The sequence below is a fragment of the Perca fluviatilis genome, chromosome 19 (assembly GCF_010015445.1).
Source record: "Perca fluviatilis chromosome 19, GENO_Pfluv_1.0, whole genome shotgun sequence".
Taxonomy (NCBI): Eukaryota; Metazoa; Chordata; class Actinopteri; order Perciformes; family Percidae; genus Perca; species Perca fluviatilis.
In genome coordinates, this window is record NC_053130.1 from 27,361,610 (window position 1) to 27,381,051 (window position 19,442).

At 39.2% G+C, this 19,442-nt stretch overlaps 1 protein-coding gene across 3 annotated transcripts in view; it reads right to left on the reverse strand.

The window, feature by feature from the left end:
- Positions 1-19,442, reverse strand: part of LOC120548360 (cilia- and flagella-associated protein 46) — a 70,810-nt gene that overhangs the window by 30,817 nt on the left and 20,551 nt on the right. Inside the window, exons 20-39 of one of the 3 annotated variants that reach the window (XM_039784593.1) lie at positions 17,309-17,452; positions 14,025-14,135; positions 12,922-13,103; positions 12,390-12,521; positions 12,096-12,261; positions 10,865-10,931; positions 10,267-10,402; positions 9,975-10,158; positions 9,364-9,517; positions 8,460-8,683; positions 8,196-8,324; positions 7,627-7,788; positions 7,005-7,153; positions 6,323-6,421; positions 6,179-6,239; positions 5,511-5,663; positions 3,973-4,173; positions 3,787-3,893; positions 1,310-1,492; positions 137-275 (exon numbers count right to left, since the gene is read on the reverse strand). In XM_039784593.1, the coding sequence (XP_039640527.1) occupies positions 137-275; positions 1,310-1,492; positions 3,787-3,893; positions 3,973-4,173; positions 5,511-5,663; positions 6,179-6,239; positions 6,323-6,421; positions 7,005-7,153; positions 7,627-7,788; positions 8,196-8,324; positions 8,460-8,683; positions 9,364-9,517; positions 9,975-10,158; positions 10,267-10,402; positions 10,865-10,931; positions 12,096-12,261; positions 12,390-12,521; positions 12,922-13,103; positions 14,025-14,135; positions 17,309-17,452 (2,883 nt within the window). Of the gene's footprint in view, positions 1-136; positions 276-1,309; positions 1,493-3,786; positions 3,894-3,972; positions 4,174-5,510; positions 5,664-6,178; positions 6,240-6,322; positions 6,422-7,004; positions 7,154-7,626; positions 7,789-8,195; positions 8,325-8,459; positions 8,684-9,363; positions 9,518-9,974; positions 10,159-10,266; positions 10,403-10,864; positions 10,938-12,095; positions 12,262-12,389; positions 12,522-12,921; positions 13,104-14,024; positions 14,136-17,308; positions 17,453-19,442 lie in introns of all 3 variants that reach the window. The other 2 variants (XM_039784594.1, XM_039784591.1) reach the window with 2 other exon arrangements.

A 19,442-nucleotide genomic window follows, 5' to 3' on the forward strand; every position in this document is an offset into this window, starting at 1 on the left:
GCTACGCCTCTGAGTAGAGTGGCTAAGACTGGTTAAAAGTGTGGATAATGCCAGAACGTGTGAGAGATGAAATGCCTCCCATGGTTCATCACAGTGAAAGATGGATTTTTAAGAAACATGCATGCCCTTTATTTACCTCCTCCTGTGAGGTGAGCAGTCTCTGAGCATTCAGCGCCACATGTTCCTGCTCTGTAACAGCTAGCTGCATTTGGGAAAGGCCATCAAGCAGAAAGCGTTGTTTGTCTTCTGTGTAAGTGGTATGGTTGGCTAGGATTCTGTAAGACAATATTGTTAAGGGTGACCAGACAGAGAAAACAAAGTATCAGTTTGTGAGTGAGACATCAAATGAGCCTGAGTCAAACAGACTATGTAAAATCACACTGGGCCTAATACAAGAACCACTCGTACAAACAGTTTTTACGTGGCAAGTACGAGTAATTTATAGGCAGCAAGATTTAGGGACCGTCTACAAACTACAACACCGAAAAGAGATACAACAAAAATATATTAAATATATTAAATAAGGTAGTGTCTCCAAACTTAACTGAATTATAACTTGTCTCCTGCTAGTTGTAATACAGCACTTACTTTAAAAAATAAGTATATGCCTATTTTTGAAAATATTTTTGTATCTCTTTTCGGTGTTGTAGTTTGTAGACGGTCCTGAAGCACTCGTCTTGTCGTCTCAACACTGGAACTAAACAGAGCTGAATTAGCACAAATTTTATGCATTTCTTTCACATATACTGCAGTCAGATTCACCGTGTTCACTCGGAAGGAATCACTTCACATGGGTAGCCACTTGTAATGGCATTTCGAACATGTTAAGAGGCTAAAAGCACGTTTAAAACTTGCCCTGTTTCAGCCTCCTGGGTGCAAACTGTAGAAGGAGGATAACACGGTGTAGGCAACACCGATTCTTTTCATTTTTTCTCGCTACTGGCAACACTCCAAATTCACAAACAACAGAGCTACGTGTTGAAATCAACCGGAATTCTCCTTTAATGTCTCTTAAATGTATCATTGTTGGTGTGGTTTTTCTTTTTTTACATGTGCTAAATAAATCCCAAATCCAAAAATCAAATCAAATAAAGAGCGAAAAAGATCCGTCATCTGTTGCTGCTGTAGTCCTGTAAAAACGCCCACCAATCCACACAGAAAGAACCAATGAAATGCCTCCTTGCCCCACTGCACGTACTCTACCCCTCCTGTGTACGAGTCTGAGCTCAGTGCACGTTGTTGCCACTGGAGTTACTGCAAGTCTACTGGAGGAGGGGGAATTTGTTGTTCCATTTGCAGATGCACTAACCTCAGACCATGTGCGAACTCTACATGTGCCTCTGCTGCGTGTTCTCTATAGCTGAGTTTAGTGAAGCCACTGGCACACTCTCTGAGTGTATCACAGGCAGCCGTTAGCCTCTCGACAACCTCGGTGCCGAGTGGCCCTCCAGGTTCACCACCACCAAGGGAACGTATACATTCGATGGCACCTCTGGAACACAACACATCTCATCAGATCAGGATTACATGAATGCCTGTTAAAGTCAAAACTTATTTGACTGTGTCTGGCTAAACATAAAAAAAAAAAAAAAAAAATTCCATGACTTTTCAAGGACACAATAAAATGTACAGTCCATGCCCATTAAACTCCAAATGGTAATTATTGTATGGACATAAAGAGCAACCTTTTCTGAAACCAACTAGTTATGTTCATATTCACTTCAAATACTTCAAACTACAGGCACAGTCAATACACTGTCCTATACTTTACAAGCACTTATATCAGTCAGGCACTGGCGTTCAAACATGAGGGGAAACAGAACCGATTGTACTATCAGTGTATTCTTAGTCTGGCATTGACAGACCTATCTCCACAGTGCTGTGTCAGCGCTGGATTATGGCCTGGCTACATAGCTTATATATTAAGGGATAGGGGAATTAAACTCTCTGGGCCCTATTTTAACGATCTGAAATGCAAGTGTGAAACGCAAAACGCAAGTAGCTTTGTGGGCGGATCTCGGGTGCTGTTGCTATTTTACCGGCGGGATAAATGACTCTTCCGCCCAACGCAAATCTAAAATGGGTTGGTCTGAAGTAGCTAGGTGTGGTTTGGGCGTAACGTGAAAATAACCAATCAGAGCGTCATCTCTCATTCCCTTTAAGGGCAGGCGCGCTTGTTCCGTGGCGGATTGCTATTATGACGGCGGATTTTCCTGGCGCACGCCAGCGGGAGCTGTCCGGGATGCGGCAAAGTAATAAATGCCTGTCTTGGCCGGGCGGCGATGTTGCTGCGGCCTCTCGGGCACATCTCCTCAAGTCTGGAGAGGATTGCTGCAGCCATGCAGCGTGGGCCTCCAAATGCACCACCTGCTCCTGTTGTGCCCCTTCCTCCTCCCCCCACTCCATCTCCGTCCACCCGCTCCATCATCATTTCCACTCCTGGACCAGATTCCGCCGGAGTGTCCAATCCCGCCGTAGTTCAACATCACGTCTCCTTAATTCCTCTAATATTTCCTCATTTATGTCATCAACAAATCCATGATTCATGGAAATGTTGTGTAAAACATAACAAGCCACAAAGAATGCTGCGACTTTTTGAGGACTGTACTGTAGCCTCCTGACCTATCCAAATACCTGAAGCGCATTTTCAGTAATATTTTTCTTTGTAATTATGTATGGTTTTCAAAAATGGGAACTGCTGTAGATGAGAGAAGTGGATGCGCGTTGTGCACACGCTACATTATGGCCAAGCATGCGCCCCTAAAAATAGCATCTGAATAACGCGCTACTGACTTTAGACTAGCACCACTGACTTTAGACCAGGTTTTTCCTGGTCAGTGGCGGAATTGTTTTCTGAAACTGCAAAATAGCACCAGGTAATGTTTGCGCCTGAACACGCCTCCTCTTTTCGCTGAACCGCCCCCAGGAGCACAAATACATTCCCTAATTTACCGACGTGCGTCTGTGGAGGAAAAAGTCCGCTGTGCGTCGGGTGCAAAATAGGATTGATACATGCGTCGGTGTACAAAGGCAATTGCGCTGAGTGCAAGGTAGGGCCCTCTGACTTGTCTTCATTTCTTTAAACTAATCACAACCGTCCTGGGCAGCGCTAGAGATAGCGAGAGGGGGAGGTGGATTGTAAACATTGTAAAAATTTCTAGATGCAAGTCTGAAAAACAATGCAGAAACTGCAACATAAGTATATGTAGCCTACATATTTTCAGAATATTTCATGACAATTTATTTCGGTCAAATTGAGAAAATGAAGAAACGTTTGTGATGGTAAACAAAACGTTTTGAAGCATGTTAGAGCTACATTACATCAACAGCTTATGTTACATTATGTGGAAGGTTATCCACGGATTTCATTAAACTTAACAAATCCAATGACATTTTCAAAACTTGCAAGGACTTAAGTAATTCCATGACTTTTCCAGGTTTTCCATGACTGTGGGAACCCTGTTTAAAATATGACATTGACTGGATGTTTAAATGCATGCAGTTACATGCTAAAAGTAGGTTTCACTTGTTAAAATTGACTTTTGATTGAGTAAAATATCCATATTAAGTTTATTCATGATACATTCAGACACCGGCAGAGATAAAAAATTATAGGTCCTATAAAACAGTGTTGCAGATTTTGACACCTTCTTTTTCCAGGCGTTAAATTTTATCAGTTTTCTTTGAATTAAAATGCATATGCATTAGGCCAAACATACATTTTTAGCATTTTAACCAGGAAAAATGACACATTTAGCAGGATTGAACACAGAAGTTTGGGGTTACCTCATCTCTAATGAGGTGATCAGGAATGTGATTTCTGGGACTCTGTTTACCCGCTCCTCCAGAACCAGCTTCAGAGCACCACAGCCTTGTTTTATAATCTGACCAGCCTGTGAAAGAAAAAAGCCATGATGGGAAAAGTTTTCACTTCAAAAAGGGCTGTTGGAAGGTAGTGATTCGACTGTATACCTTGGTGTTTGCGTCCTCGTCTCTCTGGCCCACTACAGCTCTGACCCTGGTGAGGGTGAGCTGGTACCAGAACTCCTCATCCCCACCGAGGGCTTGGGCTTTATCCAGCAGGTTCAAAGCCAGGGCATTGTCCTGCTCTTCACAAGCCAGAATGGCCAGACTGAGCAAACTTCTAGCCATTGCTTTCTCGTCTCCGAGCTCCTGAACAGAGACAAATTTTAAGAAAAAGAGTTATAATAAAGCAGAAAATTAGCAGAACCATTATAAAATTATTTTAGTGGGCATAACTTAACGGCCAATAGTCAGTCCCTCCAGGATTTCGCGATCACAAAAATTCACGCGAATTCAACCAATCACCGTGAATTTGGTGCGACTCACAATTTTGACCAGTCACTGCAACTTTTCCGCAAATTTGACCAATAACCGAAGTTTCCCGCGACTTCAACCAATCCCAGCAGTCCCACGTGCCAGACTTTGTATCAGTATGTGACTCTGAGAGCCACTGACCAAGCGGGAGTGAGAACGGGTTGACGTAACACACTCACATCGCCAAATTAATTTCCTTGTTTCTGATATGAAGACGAGACGTGTGTGACTTGAAGATCTCACATTTACCAACAAAACGTACAGCAAAAGACATTTCAGACCGTCCTGCCAACCTGTATACATTTTAACATCAAGGTCCGCTGTAAAGTTTTTTTTCACTCTAAAGTTGCTGAAAGCGTCTGCTGTTTAAATCCTGTTGGCTGACTGCAGCGGGCTGGGGTGGGGCTGCTGCTCAGTTCCCCCCGCGACTGACGCGCGCACACACACAAACATACACAGGGGATGCAGGAAAAACCGGAGATGAGATGACACAATGACCTGAATTGAGGACAGCTATGCTCGTTATTGTCAGTGCAATGATAAGTTAAAGTCCAATAAGTACTTTATCAAACCGTATGTGTGTCCCAGCCCAGGATAGGAAATTAACTAACAATGTAAAGATCAACAAGCCACTGACACATTTGATTCATTCAATAAATTATAATTTTTTTGTCTTAAATCCACCAACCATTTTAATATTATACCAACATTTGCAGCACCCTGAGCCTTTTTGGTAAGGTTAATAGGAAAACTCAGACCAGAGTAGTTTTATTCTCCCCAAAAAAAGTTTCCTTTTTTATTTTTAAAGAACTATACAGCAACAAAAAATTGCAACTTTCTTTTGCAACTTTCACTGTCTCTCGTAACTTCATTGCAACAAAAATACAAAAGACATCGCAACTTTTATTGCAATTTTTTACAAAAGATCCCGCAAAATCAGGCATTTTGGGCCGCAACAATCTCAAAAAAAGGCTGCAAAATCCTGGAAGGACTGAATAGTATCAGTATATGAGTATCAGTGTTTTTGTCAATATTGCAGATGTATAAAATGGATCAGTCTGGTATGTGTGTAAGATAGTAAAACAATGTTTTAGAAAATTCAATGTGAGCAAGACTGATTGGTCAGATTCTGACGGAGTCTAACACTGCGGCCTTCCTGTGTAATAACTCACCATAGCCACAAAGTGAGCCTCTGCCAGGAGCTGCCTGGCTGGTTGGAAGAGCCCGATGCTGAGGCAAACCTCAGCTTTGTCCAGCCAGATGTCCTGAGCACACACATCCATACTTTGTTGCCCAGACGCAGCTTTTTCATCCACCTTACCTTTCTGAAAAATCACCAAGATATATGACAATTCACTCTTTTTCTAAATTGACTTAAATGGTTTAAAATGGTTTAGAATGGCTTCAACGGATTATGATTTTTAAAACTGCCAACTTGTTAACAGTTTTGATAGATGCAAGACACTTTATAAACACACCACACACACACACACACACACACACACACACACACACACACACACACACACCACCATGTGAAAAAATGGGTGCATCTGAAGAAAAAAAAAAAGACTTCCTTATGTGCCCTGCTAGGGCTCAGTTGTTATAATGTTTATAGTTTATGGGATGAACCTTGTAGATTTCAATATGAAATTGACATGGAGAAAGACAAGACAAGTCATAACTATTAATAATTTTAAATAAAAAAAATCATCACACATAACTGGCTTAAAAACTCCAGTGAACCTCATGCATTAATATGCCATCACACTGCTCCACACTGTGGAGCATTTGATGCCAAATTTTAAACATATATTTCTTTTATGAGAAGCAGGCTGACCTGATTGTAAGCTTTGTGAAGGCCTCTCCTCTCCTGTAAAACAGCAATCGCTTTTTGGCACCTGGAATCATAAACGTCATATCGTAAGATCATTAAAGCAAGATGTTTTTTGCAGATAATTTTGCTATAGCTGAGTTGACATACCCCATCTGCTCTTGTTCTTGGATTCTACTCAGATTCAGGAGATTCTCCTGATATGGTGAATGTGTCTCCAAACCCAGCTGACAACAGGTCCTCACAATTCTATTTAGGAAAAAACAAAGCAACAAAAACAAAGTCACTACATAAAATGTAATTCCTCACTTCCGCAGTTTTCTCTGCTTTCATGGGACTTGATTGCCGTTTAACAGCTGACTTTTGTCCAATAATTATGTTGCAGTGGCACACAATTTAAATAAAGTAAATTGGAAACCTGTATTCTAAAAAAACAGATCTATCTCAGTATTGTTGACATCCCTATGAAATATAAAAAGAGTAGTTCTATAACATTTTCAGACTTGTGATGTACAGTGAAGAAAAATGATGAATAGATCAAAATTGATGCAGCAGAACCAGAGATGTTGTCTTTTTCATTCCATGCATTCTTAAAAACCTGGCATCTAGATAACCCACAGTGCAACTGGACTGCTGACAGTTTGGTTGGAGATAAGGTGTGTTATAGAGCTAAAGTAGCCTGGAATCACTAGCCTCAAGCAAAGATGAGGAGCGGGCTGCAGAGTGAAATCACAATTTATTAGATTTTGTCCATCGGGGGCCACAAAAGGCTTCATGCGACATTTCTCTTCAAGACTTTAACATGTCAAATCTATGGAGTCTATGTTCTTACCTAAGTCGGTAGAGGTCGGAGAGGCTCCTCCTATCCAAAAGGTCATTAGCAATGGTCTCAGCTAGATGCATTATGGGTAGGGTGAGGTGGCCGAGTGAGAGTGAGTGGAGCTCTTTTTCCAGAAGGTTGAGATAAAACAGGCTTTGCGTCTACAGCAAAAAAACAAATAAATGGAAAAATATAAATCTTATTCTTACAGGGATACTCACAAAATTGTAATACAATAATAGGAAATGGCCCATGGTTTCACCTGTTTGCGCTATTTCCTAATGAATTAAATCCTATCATATCATTCTCTCTCATTACTTTCATCACAGTCTGGTTGGAGATCCACTAATGAGTTAATTACAACACATATTGAATTCAGAATACTCGGCTTTCAACCTTGCATCTTAATTGGAGCCACACAGATCAATAAATGTACATCCTCTTGACCAATAAACGACAGCTCCTTAGAGCGACATCGATAACAAGTCGATGCTTTAGGCAGCTGAGCCATTGATCATGTATAACCATACAATCCCTGCTATGTTAAAAACAAGACTGAAATCAGTGACAATATCATATATGGTAGATGGTTATGACACTGAGAGAAATGTAAAGGAAATATATGGAGTCCTGCCTGCTTTGTTATGCTCTGTGTATTGATACAGTGGGGGTTAATGTTGCTTCTGAAGATCTGCCTGGCCTGGTCAGGACAGACGTAGCGAGCCCAGTCCTTAGGGCTGGAAGGAATTGCCGGATCCAAGGAAACAGGTTTAGGTCTCTCTTCTGCAGGGGGAGGCTGGTCAAACAGATTAGACACAGAATTGATACTTTATTACGAAAAAGCAGTCACCATTTTTAAATGAACCACAACTAATTAAAGTTCAGTAAAGATCCGTAAAGAATATTTTATGTATAATAATTTATACAAATAGTATGCAAAATGTCATATTTTAATCATTTTCATATTGTATGTTTTCATATTGTGTAGTGTCAGGTATTATGTGAGCTCATTTTCAATAATAAATAAAATACTGAAATTAGTGAACATGACAAAAATCATAAGACAGCATTTCAAAGCATTATTTTTTTTCATCATACAGACTGAGAGGGTGAACAATAGCTGACAGTTACTGACAAACAAGTAACTGCATTATTTTTCAAAAGTAAATACCTAGCACTGTATGTTACACAGGACAGACCTACATCTTTTACTTTTTTGCCTTTGCCCTTGTCTTTGTCTTTGTCTTTTTTGGATCCAGCAGAGGGAGGAGGCTGGGATGGCTGACTCTTTACCATCTCATTAGAAATCTCACAACCCACTGCCAAGGACACCTGGAGTGACAAACAGCGCACATAGATGTCCCATACTCAACTTAAACATAATTTGCATTTGAAGAAAAGCCTCATCCACATTATCAGAGTTGGGTGAGTTTAGGACAATGTTGTGAAGTTGTAAAGATACAGTACCTGCCATATTTGAAGCACAAAACTGTAGGCTCTGAGCAGGTTAAGCTGGTGCTCAGGTGAAGTCTTGTCTGCCATGACAGCGAGCAGAGTGTGTGCTCGAACCAAGCTGTCAAGGTGCCGCACCTCCTTCAGATTTGACAAACTTTGTGTGAATAACAAGCCCTGGACTCCCACCAGGGACTCACATTTAACGGAGCTTAAATCCCTTTTTTTGGACTTATCCTCTGGAGGAAAGATAACATATAACATTTACTGTGACAAAGACTTTAACAGGAAACAGGACAGATATGTACAATAATCTGTAAGCATATTTGAACACCAACATTACCATTATTTTTAGCAATTATAGAAAAAAGATAATAATACACAGGCACATATCTATGTAAATAGTGTTCAGTTTGTCTCTCTGGGAATAGTTCACGAGGCTCATAGCAGGAGACTAAAACAACTTCTCACAGCAGGCTTTTAAATAGTGCTATGCAATTCTCAGCGGTACCCACATGGGATGTTAAGAATTCAGTGTCTTTGTCTGGTCAATTCCTTTTCCTCTGAACAACATTTGCTGTGTAAATGTTTACACAGAAGTATCAAGTTACATAATTTGTAAAACAATGCAAGTTTGTGTTTTACGAGTTATGTAACTTGAAATTTGTTCGTATATACTTATTAGACTGTTTCAAAACTATACATTCCCCTTAGTGTAACACAGGGATTTTCTAAAATAAAAATACACAGCCTCAACTGAATCCATATGGCATAAGACCCCTGAGATTTATGCATTAAGGGGAATTCTCTAAATCGGTTACCTTTTCTTCTAGATTTAAAAGCATAATTAACAAAACCCACAAGCCATTCACAAAGTTTTGTCATGATACAGTGCACAAGGTGAGTCAATGATTTGTACCTGCTCCTTCTGCCTGTTCAGTTTCCAAGTGTAGAAGGATATCTATGGCCCACTGGACCTGGTGTTGGGCATTGCCTTTGGGGAAGTTGTGACAGTACAGCCACTCTCCAAACTCTAGTAGAAGGTTGGCCTTCTGCCACTGAGTTTCTACATTCTGTTCACAAATGGCATCACAAAAATACAAGTCAATCAAAACATTTATTTTTTCCATTTCGCCTATGTTAGATAGTTGACAGGAAATAGTCCTTTTTGTGGCCTGGAGCTTTTGGATGTTTTGGAAGTGACACCTATTGATGGTATAACACATTTATTTCATCCTAAGCCTAACTCTACTAAACTTAACCTATCCAAACAATCTCCTCCGGTATTCCAAGTCATCGCAATGTGCACTTGGAAACACAGTTGCAATGACACAGTGGCTGCACATGATGGTGCTGGAGACCTTGCTAGAAATATTGCCTTTGTTCAGTGTCAGACTACACAGGAGATCAAATTATGAACTTCACAACTACAACTTTCTAATATGACAGATTCAAAGCATGATCGATCTGCGTGAATCTGCATCAGGTTTGGGTAAGGATGTAAAAATGGTGCCAGAACAGAGGCATTACCAACAAAGAGGTGATGGATTTCTGGTAGCAGGTAAGTTGTTGGGTTAGACTGCCAGCACACAGTGCCACCTGGTGCCACATAAATGAACAGCACTGCTCTCCTTCGTCTTGTAACATCTGCATGTCCGTCAGTACATTTTCTCCCAGTCGTGCTTTTACCAGAATTCGGTGTTTCAGCAGAGGTCTGGTAAAACACAGAGGACAATAAGATTTCTTTCTATCTACCTTGCCAGTCTCTCATATATCTGTTCCCCAGCCCCTCTTGCCCAACATTATTTATTTTTTTACTCACAGTCGGTGTCTGGTGCGAGGCATGTCTCTAATAGCTTGGTCCAGCAGCTGCAAAGCACTTTTCCAGGCTGATTTATCAATGTGGTTGTGGAGCAACAAGCTGTAAATGGCTGCTCTCAGGATTAGGTCCTCTTCATCTATGGATACACAGAAATACATATTTAGATCATTAATCAGTAATCTAATGTAGGCGTGTGGTAATAATGTAAATATCAATGTAGATCTAAGAAATTCAGATGTCCAAATAGCCTGTCCAAATGCAAATGTCACAGGCACCAAAGCTTAATTGCTTGTTGTGGAATAAATCAATTTTTTTGTTCCATCCATAATTAATTCCTGCAGCCTGCCTTTGATGTTGTTCAGTCCCATTTAACTCAACTTAAGTTGGTGTTAAATGCAGACAAATCCAAATTCATGTTTTTTTTTTTTCAAATGGCAAAAAGTTAACATCTATATACGATTATATCTATACATTTTATATACATATATATATTTAGAAAAACAATCAGAATCACAACAGGAAGCAAAAAAAAAAAACATCTTCCAAAATTCAAAAAGAAATTTCAGTTGAAACATGTCAGGGTCCTTTTACCACTCACCTGTTGCTTCATGTTTAGAACTCCGGAGAGGCAGTGCTGTCGAAGTCAGCAAGCCTTTCACTCTACCCTGTTTCTGAAAAAAAGGGAAAGGGTTAATCCTTAAGTTGCTACAAGGGGGATAAAAGAATGTTGGATAGTTGGTCGTACTTAAAGCTTACTGATAACAGAAACTGCTATCTGGCCTTGCCCTGTATATCACTCTGCCCCTTTATCTGTAAATCTCCTTTCACACCCATTACTGGTTTCACACTTGGGCCTCCCATGCAGAAAAAAAAAAAATCACATTGTCTGTTTAGACAAGACACAGCTGTATGGGTTAGCTTTTTTCCTTGTTTATTGTGATTCGCAGCACTGCTGAACTGTGATAAGTGGGAAAAAAACACCACAGATGAATCAATAAATTATGGATATTAAGTTATTTTGCATTTGAACGAGTGTTTATCCCCCTGGCTAGATTGCTGTCCGCGGGCAGGATAGGTTTTCTCCCACTTCTCCCCTGTAGCACCCTCAACATTTTTTTCATCAATTCTATCATCAATTAAACATGACTGAGCAAGTTTAAGAACTTTGCAGCATATTTTACTCAGTTTAATAGCAACTAAACTACAGTTGTTAAATATAGCAGAACATGAAATGTCAGTTTGGCTGTCATTCAATTCTTGTTTTGCTCACTTGCTATTCATTTTGTTGCTAGTACTTTTATGGCGGAACTTTTGTCCTGTCAGCAGTTGGCAAGACTAAAAATTGAAAGTGTTGCTGAATAACAGATTCATGGAGGACGCTAGATTAAAGCTCCAAAAAACTGCTGTACACCTCTTTTTAAATATCTCAAATATTTATATATATATTGAAATACTGTATTTACATTTTGCAATTTATAAAACTTTTGTGAAACTATTTCAATTTTAATGTTGTGTGTGGCTGTATATTTCTTGCCTGATCACTTGGCTAGGACTACAACATGTCATCAGTTATCTACTGTATACAGTACATTGTCTATCGTCATGTTGACCATTTGCCTGATAAAGACCTGGGAGGGTCTAAACATCACAGAAGTATCTTCAAAAGGATTTAGTTTTGCTTTTGTTCACAATAAAAAAGAAGAAGATTTATGTAGTAAGGAGTAAGTATAATACAAAAATCAACTCTGGCTCGCCTATACATGACACTAAAATAAATAATAAAATGGATTAAAGTGAATGTGTGAATATGGCTAAAGAAGGGTCCATACATTTGCATGTTTTGTGTTGGTATGAACCAGAGCAAACAGAATCTTCTCCAGGGACTGATGGAGCTGCCACCTATCCTCAGGAGTCTGTGTCAGGGGTAGACATGTGTTCCAGTAATGCCTGGCAGCAGTGGCACACATTGCTGGATTCTCAGCCTTCTCTGCATAGCTATGGACATGAGAAGATAGCAAGCACATATAAGGTGAATAATTAAAAAATGTAGAGGAACATCTTTCAAAACAAATTTTTAGCTGCCCAAGGCATTAGTCAATACATAAACTGACTGTAAACAGCACCTGACACTGGACAGAAGCACCCTCAAAGCCTCTCTGTAAGTGTGTAGATCTCCATTGGATTCGTGGACTAAACTTAAACCCCTCAAACAACTGGCACTGCTCAGCATCTCATTCACCGCAGTCAGGCCATACCTAGGGATATGAAGACATGTATTAGCTGTCATTCAAAGTCACTCACTCATTCAAAATGTAAAACTGACATTACCTAGAAAACTGTCCCTTTGCATATTCATGAAATTCAAACATTGGGACTTCATGTAAAAATGGAAAGCAATGCTTGCTCATTCATATAAACTGCAATACTCTTGAATATGCACAAGATGTCACCTGCTCCTCAGAGAGCTTTGGAAGCAAAAGTCTCAACCACTCCTAACACCTACTTTTAGTGCTTTCCATAACAAAGTGCACACATTCATATCAAGTGCATGGTCTCTTGCCCATTTTTAAGAATTAGAGAAAAAAAGACCTGAGCATTTCTAAAATTATCTTATTGTTGAAATAACGTTAAAACTAATCAGCCAACTACACTTACAAAACACAGGGCATGGTGTTGAGGCTCTTTGCTGCTGCTTCTTCCAGTTGCAGAGCGTTCTTGGTGCAGCACAACACCAAGCTGTGGTTCTTGGCATTGTGGCAGAAGGCAGCCAGCTGGCACCACACATGCAACTTCACCACGGCGTCAGTCCAGCTGCATTCAGACGCCATGCTCACCAGCTTTAGGTGAAGAAAGAGAAGAAGGGAGGGGAGGAAAATGGAGGTGGTGAGGGAAAAGGAGAGGAGGAGTATGGGAGAAGGAAAGGAGGATTGAGTGATAGAAAAGATGAGAAGAGAGAGGGTAGGGGAGGCAAGTAGGAAGGGAATGAAAACAGGGGAGGGAAACGTGCGTGTGTGTGGGAGGGGCAATTAAGGCAACCCGGGAATGGCGAAATTGTAGTGAAAGGCAAAGGAAAGGCAAAAACAGTCATTGAAGTCAAAAAGAAAGGGGATGAAGAAATGATTGCCAAAGAAAAAGACAGGAGGTGGTAAGCAGAGGGGTAGTTTAAAAAAAGTAAAGACAAGAGTGGGAAAAAGAAATAGCAAATAACAAAGATGTAAAGCAAATGTAGGAGTTAATCAGGGATGGAGAGGAAGGTAGCAAAGGAATGAGAATAGTGAGGGTACACAGAAAATGAAAGATGAGATGAAAGAAGGATTATGGAGAAGTGGAAAATAAAAATAAAAAACAAGGGAAAAAGGATGAGGAAAAAGGGGGTAGAGAGTGATGGGAAGATTATGGGGAAAATGGGGCAAGTGCATAGGATTCAAAAGAGGACAAGATGCACAGATGATGTGAAGAAAAGGAAGGAGGAAAGCCGAGGAATGATGGACAGATGAGAGAGTATAAGACGATATATTCTACGGTGTAGAAAAAGGACAAAGGGCCTTCAGTGGGATTCTCCACAGATTTGCATAGCACATCTCATGTCAAGGAAATTCTTGATCATGCATGATGATAAAGGCAGCTAGAGTATTTTAAAGAGATTGACACATGATGAGATGCAGAGAGGGTCTGAGGGCGCACAGGCCATCTTGGCATCTGCTGTTACCATCTGGGCAAAAGCTATTGTAAGAAAACATGACCAAAGAAGTACATACCGTTGAGAGACTGGGAACAGAGAACTCCATATGCCTCGGGTTCCTATTGCACTGGAGCATCTCCACTCCAACCAGCACACGCGTCATCACTGACACTTCGTCATTCTCACTCTGCAAATGGGGAAAAGAACGATGCATACTGAGAAATGCAGTCCTTTGCTGAATATACACCAACTTTAGTTTTTCAAAAGACATATACCTGTATTACTATTTGCTTATAAATTTTACATGGCCCTGCAGTATGATTATCATACTATATGATATAGTATGTGTCCCAAATACCGCAGAGATAACCTCATTGATAATGTATGACTTGCTATTGTGTGGAAAATGAGTTGATGAATGATTTATTGAGATTAGAGACAACCCCATTTATACTGTATTAACACTGGATGTCTTAATTTGCAAGAAGCAAACCCCATTTAGCTGTGACTCAAAGCACATCAGGCTGAAGGGACTAATGTAGGGCAGGAAATTCTGGGCTGACAAATGGTTGGAGGATTATTGTGACTGTTTAACTGACAAATTGTATAAGCGCCCACATTTCTGTCCCACTGAAAAGCAGTACAATCAGGAAAGAAGACAGCTGGAGGTGATTACAGACCAGTGGATACAATAATGTAATAAGGATAAACCGGAAGTTAACACCTACCACATCAAAAAGATTAATGAAAATGTCAGGCATCATCAGTCTACAATATTATAAACACATTATACAATAACTGTGACCTGAGACCATAATACAGAATACCTTCTGAATGTAACATGATTATGTTATGAAAATCAGCTATACAGTTGTCTCAGCAGGTATTCACCCTCCTTTACATATCACACATTTTGTCGTGCAATTATAAGTTTTAAAGCAGGCATTTTAATCTTAGATATAGTATACATAGAGGATACCAGCCCCTCCAAGAAATAGAAAATAACTGCTTAGGAAAGTATAAAAATAACATCCTTCATACATCACGAAATTTGCAATACTAAATTTTTTTTTTGCCCTTACTTAAAACCAATTTTGTTACATATTTTCTCCATTATTCTGCACTTTTGCACTTGCCAACTAACTCCAATTGCAGTGATGCAGGGATCACAACTAGGGTTGCACGATATTGACAAAATGTGATATTGCGATATCGATTATGAATATTGTGATATCGATATTAATTTAGATATTTTTAAACATATGTAAAATTACGACAGTAAGGGAAAACAAACATCAAAATAGAGTCATAACAAATTAAACAAGTTTTCTTACAACAGAAGGTTTATCTCAACTGACGGTCATATTGGACTGGTCCAACATTAATAAATAAATAACGACCATGTCTACAGAACAGGACATGCTAACGCATATCCGACGCCATCACCCAGATGTGCCAATCACTGGAACGAGACAAAAAAAACTGTCCAACTTCTCCTCCCTACAGTGCTTAACCAGCCTTTAGATACAAATAATTAAAGTTAAATTAAAGGGAAAAGAGCTTGGATGTTAAACAAGGGCTTATTCATTATTTTACCTACTACTGTTAAAAAAAGCAAATACAGGCTACTCTTTTTGCACTTGCTCTGTTTACTTGAAGTTTTTATTTTTGTATTCCTCCTGAAAGTGACTGTATTTTGTTGTTGGATTGATAGCCTACATCTGGCTTCAGGTTGCACTACAAACAGTGCAGTGTTAAACAATTTTAATAAATAGAGATTTGAACCTTAATGAAATTTGTTTTGTGTAAATTGTTAATAATTGAGCAATGGGAAAATAATCGCTAATTGAAAAATTAATCGTTAGATTAATCGAAAAAATGATCGCTAGATTAATCGTTTAAAAAATAATCGTTTGGGACAGCCCTAATTGGGTTTGTCACCTGTTAGTAGACCCGTGCGCTGATGTGCACTAACATGTGCAAGTGGCACGGTAACTGGCCAATGAAACATGATCATTATAGCGTTTCAAGCGGGCTCTAAATCGAACACAACTAAGCCACACAGCCAATGGACGGGACGCAGTGCTCCACAAAATAAACTAAATATTGTATACTTATTGCGACACTTTCGATATATTGCGATAACGATATTGAGTCAATATATCTTGCAACCCTAATCACAACCCCTAATGCATTCACCCAACTTTTAACTATTTCTGGTTCTTTTCACAGTCACAGCATACTTCTCCCACAAGTTGCATAGAAATCCTAGTTTGTAGAACATTAAACTTCTAAAATGTGGTGTAAAAGTGTAAAGTGACTTCATTGGTTTGCATAAATCTCAACAATCTACCTACATGTGTAAACAGATCTTTTTCACATCTTGAGACTGTGCTTAATCTATCTCACAGTCGGCTGACAACAGACCACTCAGAGGCATGTGTGCAGCTGAAAGTATCAACATGCAGACCAGACATAGTATGACTGAGCAGCGAAAGGCAGGGCCAGGGATCGCTATAATTGGTAAGACCAGTTTACATTTTACTCGGCACCTGCCTACATCACATCATGAATTCATATGTGTGAATGAGTAACAAAAAGAGGGGACCCTGTGCAAATAATTGGTCCACATCTCTATAATTATTATAAACAAGATAAAACTGTCACTATCTAGTAACTCTAGTAACTATCAGTGCATAAATTGGAAGTAAATTACATGCTCAATAACAAACACTACTGACACCTGTCATATTTGTTAATTGACAGTAATCTGTTGAGAAAAGCTTGCCGACCACTGGAGCCGGTTACACCCACTGTTTGTAAGTCCAAATTTAGCCTAACTCTAACATACAGTAAGCGTTTACTAATTGGAGTTTTACATATTGACCGGTTGCTTTTTACATAAAGATTAAAGATACTAAATAGTTCCTATTTAGTGATTTAATCATTGTGGACAAAAGCTTGCTAATATATGAGTGAAGGGTAAAAGAGGTAATAATGGAATAAACTTGACATATCTAAGCTGTAAATTGACAAATGCTTTCATAATGATAAAAGGTAAATCTTATAGATTTTAAATTGCATTTCACAAAATAATCAATGATTTACATATTACTAAAATCTTTAATAGCTAAGACATTTCTTAAGTTTCAATGGTGCAACCTGATTTAGTAAATCACTAGCTAGTAGTTACTATGGGAAGGAGCTTGGGAAGGACTTTATATTCGAACATAGTAATTGATTTATGAATAACTAGTGCAACCTAATCCTGGACTAAAATGTTATGAACAGTGCTTTACAATGTTGATTATGCCCTAAAAACGGATTAGCAATCTAAAACGACGGCACAGAGAATGGTACCTCATCGTTAGTGTCCATCTTTGAGCCAATCTGCTGTTGCAAGAGCCTCTTGATCTGAACCCATGTGGCCACCACCTGCTTCCTTGCTGCGATGGGGACAGTCTCCCCGGGGATGTTGGATATGCAAAGGGCGTAGTCACACAGCTAGGAGGAAGTGTAGAAAACAACAATGAGCTTGCATTCTATCAACTAGATGTAGTACTTGGTACGGTATTAGCAGTCTGAGAAGCTCAATAAGTAGAACATGACATTAACATAGTCAAGATTAGGCATAATCCTAAATGATATTAATAATGTTAATGTGGATCAAAGTATTTATCAAATACTATACATGATGATACACATCTGTACACCCTGGGTTTTCTCTAGCCCAAGGCCCTCTGCCAGTCTATCAGCTGCAGGGACACAAAACACTCAGAACTCAGTAAGACTTTGTTCAAGTCAGACACTGTATCTGACCCTGTTGTACTGAAGACTATTTATAAAAAATGTATTGGAATTATTATTTTTTTTTAATCTTTCCTTCAAAAGGGAAACAGACACGATGAAATGTAGTTAATAATTCACTGATAAAGTGCCTTTCATCTGGATTTAGAGCTGATATTCATGGTGGATCCTTTGAATAGAAAAGGAGAAAGGAAACAGGGTTTAATTGGCAACTGCAGCACAGTAAGAGAACAGAGACATCAGACTTCAATGGCATAAAGACACTAAATCATGGAAGCTACATGTATGTGAGTGAGTGAGTGAGTGAGTGAGGTGAGTGAGGTGAGTGAGTGAGTGAGTGAGTGAGTGAGTGAGTGAGTGAGTGAGTGAGTGAGTGAGTGAGTGTGTATGTATGTGTGTGCATGCATGGAGTAATGTGTTTCAAAGGATGGACGAGAAAAGAATATAGGAATGTCAACAACATCTGTCATAGACAGAAAGGCTTCATAGTTTTAAAATACAGATACAAATGCAATGTGTAAACAATGTCTGTGTCCATAACCCTTTTTTTTGCCTCGATTGCTAAGCCTCAAGATATACAAGTGTTTTTTTTTCTTCTTTGCATTCTTGTATGCTTTGATCAGAGGTGGAAAGTAACGAAATACATTTACTCATGTTACTGTATTGAGTAGTTTTGTTGTGTATTTTGTATTTTTCAAGGAGTTTTTTTTTTTTAAATCGGTAATTAAAAATTTACTTGATCACATTTTGAGTGAAGTATTGTATTTCACTACATCCGTTATGGAGTAAAAAAAAAAAAACTTTGACTAACGAAAACCGAAAGGAAGAAAATAAATCGCGCCCGGAACCACTACAGTGACGAATGATCAGCATCTAGGCTGCCTACCAGGCGCCAAGTCTTTCTGTAGGAGATTGAGAACGAGATGGAGGTCGATCAGGCGAGCCACGACGGTTTAGTGACTGTTTCAGTAGAAATGCTAGCTAAAACATTGAATTCTGCTTCCCAAAACGACGAAAATCCTTGGCCACAAGAGGGCCAATAGTACCATCATGCAATGCCAGATGTGCCTGACAAAGGTGACTGAACTGGCAGCATTCGATAACTCCACATCTAATCTGCGGAAGCATGTTTTGGTAAGTATTTGGTACAAACGAAGTTTTCATGACTAATAACAAATGTAACAACATGTTTCGTTGTCACCTCTGGCTTTGATAAACTCCATTACCTTTATGACATAGTAATAATAACATATTATTATTAATACTAATAAAAGGGCTGAAATACAGTACATTCCAAGAGATGGATGTACTAGAAGTTTACATTTTATCGACATGAAGTTTGATAGCTTGGAAATAACATGAAAAAAGCTTCTCATTTCAGGTTTGAAACCTGTTTCATAATTCATAAAATTAAGATAGAACACACGGAAGGTTGAAAGCAAGCTGTGATGGTTTGAAATGTTGTTTGAATAAGGAAATTTGAAAGTTTAAAACATTAAACGAGTTGTCAGCGTGTAAACCGTTTTATACATATCTGTGCAAAAGACTAAAATTTGAGTTTCTGAACACGTCTTGCAAAGATTAGGCAAACTCCATGCAGATTATACACATTCTCCTTTCAGAGTCTCACTCACACTCCATTCAGCGTTTTTCAGAGATTGTGATCTGTTTTCAAGCTGACATTACA